This window comes from Eurytemora carolleeae, unplaced genomic scaffold (assembly GCF_000591075.1).
Source record: "Eurytemora carolleeae unplaced genomic scaffold, Eaff_2.0 scaffold553, whole genome shotgun sequence".
In the NCBI taxonomy this organism is placed as follows: domain Eukaryota; kingdom Metazoa; phylum Arthropoda; class Copepoda; order Calanoida; family Temoridae; genus Eurytemora; species Eurytemora carolleeae.
This window is the reverse complement of record NW_019396464.1, coordinates 175,440-181,649: the sequence shown is the minus strand read 5'-3', so window position 1 is coordinate 181,649 and position 6,210 is coordinate 175,440. Positions and strand designations below refer to the sequence as shown.

The window sequence follows — 6,210 nt, the reverse complement described above, 5'->3', positions numbered from 1 at the left end:
GGGGGGGGGGGGGGGGGGGGGGGATTTGTTTTGTGCAACTCTTGTCTAAATAGTATTTTATAAAGCACAACATTTTTTGTTAATTTTTTATCTTTTAGGATAAAAAATAGGATGATTTGAGCAAAAATTCAGAAGAGAAAAAATAAGATAATCTTGATGAAAATCTTTTCTTGGAATAATTTTCAGAACTTTACTAAATCCTATTTTAGGGAAACATTTTCTATGCAAGGGATCCGGATCCATTACATTGAGGCTCCCTAAACCCGGATCCACAACATTGAGGCTCCCTAAATCCGAATCCACAACATTGAGGCACCCTAAACCCGGATCCACAACATTGAGGCTCCCTAAATACGGATCCACAACATTGATGCCTCTAAATACGGATCCACAACATTGAGGATCTCTAGATCCGAATCCACAACATTGTGGCGCTTTAGATTCGGATCCACAACATTGAGCCTCCCTTGATCCGGATCCGTGTTATTTAAGGTCCCATTATCCATGATATCTTAGCTCCCTTGATCCCAAATCCATATTATCCTTGCTACCCTGATCCGGATCCAAAACATTTTGGCTCATATGATCTGGGTCCGTAAAATTTTGGCTCCCTTGATCTGGATCCCTAACATTTTGGCTCCCTTGATCTGGATCCGCAACATTTTGGCTCCCTTGATTACTTGAAAATGTCTCAAATATCTCAACTTTACCAAAAGCTATTACTGTTCTATATAATACTGAACCATCTTTAATTAGTGGTTTAAACCTCAGTACAAATTAGTCGATAAATTAATTTAATTAATCAACTTAATTGGGAAACTAATTGGCTTCTATTTGGTTAAATCAAAAGTAAAATTTTAAGAAAATATTTACGTATTTTTGAGAAAATTATAAACTTGAATGAACTATAGACAAATTCCAGTAAACCTCCATTAATGTATGGCATGTCCGATTCACAATGGTACCCTTTAACCTTTGTCTGATCAAGAAAATTATTCATGACTTTTCTCTTCTAAAACAGGTTATTTTTTAATGTGGTTTCTCTCTACAAGTTAGAGGCGGATCTTTTACTACAGAAATTGTGGGAATCAAAAAACTTTATAATGAATAAATGAATAAATGAATAAATGAATAAATGAATAAATGAATAAATGAATAAATGAATAAATGAATAAATGAATAAATGAATAAATGAATCAATGAAGTAATGAATCAATAAAATGAATGAATGAATTAATGAATAAATGAATGAATAAATGAATGAGAGGATGAATAAATAATGAATGAATAAATAAATGAATAAATGAATGAATGAATGAATGAATAAATGTATGAATGAATAAATGTATGAATAAATGAATAAATGAATAAATGAATAAATGAATAAATGAATAAATGAATAAATGAATAAATGAATAAATGAATAAATGAATAAATGAATAAATAAATAAATGAATCAATGAAGTAATGAATCAATAAAATGAATGAATGAATTAATGAATAAATGAATGAATAAATGAATGAGAGGATGAATAAATAATGAATGAATAAATAAATGAATAAATGAATGAATGAATGAATGAATAAATGTATGAATGAATAAATGTATGAATGAATAAATGAATGAATAAATGAATGAATGAATGAATGAATAAATGTATGAATGAATATCTACCTTAAAGAGTAAGTACCCCAGCCTCTGGTTGAATATTTTATCGAATGATATTTCTCCTGTTGAACATTCATAACTTACTTCAGTACAGGGTGTCTTGGAATACACGTCTATAAAGGGTGTCTTGAAATACACATCTATACAGGGTGTCTTGGAATACACTTCTATACAGGGTGTCTTGGAATAAACTACTGTACAGGGTGTCTTGGAGTACACTTTTATACAGGGTGTCTTGGAATACACTTCTATACAGGCTGTCTTGGAATACACTTCTATACAGGGTGTCTTGGAATACACTTCTATACAGGGTGTCTTGGAATACACTTCTATACAGGGTGTCTTGGAATACACGTCTATACAGAGTGTCTTGAAATACACTTCTATACAGGGTGTCTTGGAATACACTTCTATACAGGGTGTCTTGGAATACACGTCTATACAGGGTGTCTTGGAATACACGTCTATGCAGGGTGTCTTGGAATATACTACCGTACAGGGTGTCTTGGAATACACGTCTATACAGGGTGTCTTGGAATACACGTATATACAGGGTGTCTTGGAATATACTACTGTACAGGGTGTCTTGGAATATACTACTGAACAGGGTGTCTTGGAATACACTTCTATACAGGGTGTCTTAGAATATACTTCTACACAGGGTGTCTCGGAATATACTTCTATAAAGGGTGTCTTAGAATATACTTCTATACACTATTATACCTGTGTCTTTATTGAATACACTCCTATACACTATTATACAGGGTGTTTTTGAATTAACTTCTATACAAGGTGTCTTGCAATACACTTTAGTACAGAGCCCGAAATTTAAAAGAGTATCGTTGGACAAAACTCCCGAGTTTCCTTTTTGGGAACTTAACATTTGTGTAGATTTTGATTTAAGAGATTCGAAAAAAATTGAGAATATGAACAAACTGAATAAAATAATATTTAATAACAAAAATATTGATTTTTTACAAAACTGCCTAACCCCATTCGTGAAACCCGGGTTATAAAACTGGTTTTCAGAACGATACCCTGTCTTAAGTTTTGGGCTCAGGATGTCGTGTTTATGATAAGTGCTTATGTTTATTAACAATATATGTTTATAAGGTAATGATGTAATTTATTAATAGTTTTTAGTATTAGTAATTAATGACTTATGTATGAACTAACAGTGTTCAGTATACTGTCTAGTGTCTGAGTAATGTAAAAACATTGAACAGTGTTCAGTATGAGAAATGTATGAACAATGAACACTGAATAGTGTTCAGTATACTGTCTAGTGTCTGAGTAATGTAAAAACATTGAACAGTGTTCAGTATGAGAAATGTATGAACAATGAACACTGAATAGTGTTCAGTATACTGTCTAGTGTCTGAGTAATGTAAAAACATTGAACAGTGTTCAGTATGAGAAATGTATGAACAATGAACACTGAATAGTGTTCAGTATACTGTCTAGTGTCTGAGTAATGTAAAAACATTGAACAGTGTTCAGTATGAGAAATGTATGAACAATGAACACTGAATAGTGTTCAGTATACTGTCTAGTGTCTGAGTAATGTAAAAACATTGAACAGTGTTCAGTATGAGAAATGTATGAACAATGAACACTGAATAGTGTTCAGTATACTGTCTAGTGTCTGAGTAATGTAAAAACATTGAACAGTGTTCAGTATGAGAAATGTATGAACAATGAACACTGAATAGTGTTCAGTATACTGTCTAGTGTCTGAGTAATGTAAAAACATTGAACAGTGTTCAGTATGAGAAATGTATGAACAATGAACACTGAATAGTGTTCAGTATACTGTCTAGTGTCTGAGTAATGTAAAAACATTGAACAGTGTTCAGTATGAGAAATGTATGAACAATGAACACTGAATAGTGTTCNCCCTCTTGATCTTAAACACATATCTCTGTTTATGAAAAATAACATTTCTTGAATCTACCTAAATAAATGAAAGAAGAGACGTCTCATACATACTCAAGAGCCCTCGTTCGCTAAGTCATTTTGATTCTATAACAAATAAATAAATAATTTTAGATCGTGAGTTGTGCAAATGTTATTATTAATCTCTTAATTTCCATGTTAAAGTTCGATAAAAATGAAATAAACGAACTTAAACATTTAATAAGTGTCAAACATAAATGGTTGTGCAGCCACAGGGCTGCAGAACCATTTACTTTAAACAAGAAGCTGATTACAGACATAAAAATTAAATTTAGCAAAAATTATCGATAGATGTCTCTAGTTGAATTTATATTAAAGTCCACAGTAAGGCGAGTTCTCATTGGTCACATTTTTGACAGATGAGTTCGGATATACATTTTAGAGGGCATACTTCACTATATTTATAAAAAAATTGTGATAATTGACATTTATACCCACAAAGTACGGCAACAAAAAAGTTAAATTTAACAAAATTAAAATTAAAAATATATAAAATTAAGATTAAAATCAGTTTTGATGAAAAAAGAATAGTCTCGTCTCCCAAGAATGTCCGCGAAACAACTTGTCCCTGGAATAAATCCTCCAATAGAAAACAAGTTTACAAAGTGTACACTCACGGAGGGATCATCTTTAGTTTAAAGGTAAAAAGTGAAAATGTTTAAAATATTGCCCACCGAATACATTTAACAACAAAAAAGCAAATGAAAAAAGAAATTTCGTGTTTTTTTTATAATTTGTATCCATTGTGCATCTAAATATTAACAAAATTTTAACTATATTTTTTTGTAGAATATTATGCAATGTTTGTCAAGAACGGAAGTTGTTGACATGGATCAAGAAGCTGAACCTGTGTGTGTAGTTCAGCATGCTCATCGAGCTGAAATCAATTCAATTTCTTCCTCAATCTCTGGGCTTATTGGTTAGTTTTGTATTACAGAGTGTCTCAAATCATATTATATCGTGTTTAACTCTAAATTACTATTTTCGCGGTACTAATCAGAAAATTCAAGAAGACTGAATAATTCAAAAAATTGTTAAAGGCTTATATAAAATGTGTATCTAGAAAATATTAGGTTTTCCTTTTAGTAAGTGCGTATTCTGGAGTTAAAGCTTGGAGATAAGCAAAAATAATATAGAACTGACTTCAAAGGGACAAGTGATTGATTAATTAAAAGTTTATTTCTATGTGCATCTAAAGGCAAGCCCCTAAGAGGGGCTGTATGGGATATTTTAAGTAATTCTTCGTGTTAAGATGTCAATGCTCTATTCACAACGGTACCCTCGGTAGCGTCGACTGATTAAGAATAATTTCGATGGTTGGGAATTTCCTAGAGAACGATTTTTGGACCCCCTCCAGGACCCCCCCCCCCTCCCCCTATCAATTTTGTACATGGATCTTATATGTTAGACAAGATCCGCCATCTTGGATATTTAACCTATCACGTGCAACCTTCCACTTCCCGCCTAAAAATAATTCATGGATAATTAGGGATATAAATATTTTCTTGCGAACTCATTACCCCCCCCCCCTTTTTTTGTTGAGAAGGGGAACTTTGCCAGTTATTGTCTAAGTTTTCAGTAGCATGAGGATCTTGAATTAAAAAAATGGAATGATTATAAAAATGAAGAAACAAAATTCCGGAGAAATTTGGCGAGTCATATTAACAAAAAATTATGAAGTTGATTTTTTGATGTGTTAATAACCGAATATAGATATGCGTAATATGTGCGCAATTCTGGTTTAAACATGTCTAGACAGAATACTGGTCTTATTGTCTGATCTCATGGGCTCAATCAATACCCAATGTTACATCTACTATTCTGTTTTTAATCGATTTATTATTTCGAATTTTTCTACTCAACAATCAGTCAATTTTTTTCTTATGTTATACTGTTCTTAATTGAATTTTGTAAAAAAACTTTATATGCTAGTCAGGCAAACCTCTCAACGGAGTAAAAATAAAATGTCGCTTCTGATATCCGGGTTTTCTAATTGCTTTACTCTTAATTGTAATTTTCTTTTCCTTTTCAATAATCTGGGACCGTCCTAGAGAACGATTTTTGGACTCTCCCAAAAAAAATCGTTCTCTAGGAAATTACCTATAATCTTTTTTGTGTCTTTCTTTTTTTACAATTAATTTGTTTCTTAAAATGTTCCTAATCGCTAACCAATATTCAGTCAATCTCTAATCAATCTCTAATCTATATCAGTCAATCTCTAATAAAACTTATTGAAGTTTTGTTTTAAAGTTTTACAGTGTTACGCGTTTAAATCAAGCATTATTTCTATTGCATACCATTTCCGAAATACTGATTTTTTGTGATCTATTGATATTTTAACGTTTAAATCGAATTACAACTTGTATACTCCAATGGTGTTGTTCTAAAACCATGGAATTGCTCAAAAAGTTAAAGACTAGAACCCCCATAGGTAATTTCCTAGTATACGATTTTTGGACCCCCCCCCACCTCCTATCAATTTTGTACATGACCATTTATTTTTCAGCAAATTTATTATTATTTTTTTTGTTGTTTAGGGTTTGGTTAGGTTAAGACACTTTCTGGGCGGAGCGCTGCGGCTAGGA

At 32.0% G+C, this 6,210-nt stretch overlaps 2 protein-coding genes across 2 annotated transcripts in view; one reads left to right on the top strand and one right to left on the bottom strand.

The window, feature by feature from the left end:
- LOC111703766 (G protein-coupled receptor kinase 1) overlaps positions 1-3,854 on the bottom strand; it is a 25,733-nt gene extending 21,879 nt beyond the window's left edge. Inside the window, exons 1-2 of the mRNA XM_023475808.1 lie at positions 3,819-3,854; positions 1,676-2,383 (exon numbers count right to left, since the gene is read on the bottom strand). Of these exons, the coding sequence (XP_023331576.1) occupies positions 1,676-2,383; positions 3,819-3,854 (744 nt within the window). The remainder of the gene's footprint in view (positions 1-1,675; positions 2,384-3,818) is intronic.
- Positions 3,855-4,141: 287 nt separating this feature from the next.
- Positions 4,142-6,210, top strand: part of LOC111703771 (WD repeat, SAM and U-box domain-containing protein 1) — a 14,497-nt gene continuing 12,428 nt past the window's right edge. Inside the window, exons 1-2 of the mRNA XM_023475818.1 lie at positions 4,142-4,266; positions 4,415-4,544. Coding sequence (XP_023331586.1) covers positions 4,421-4,544 — 124 coding nt within the window. The 5' untranslated portion in view covers positions 4,142-4,266; positions 4,415-4,420. The remainder of the gene's footprint in view (positions 4,267-4,414; positions 4,545-6,210) is intronic.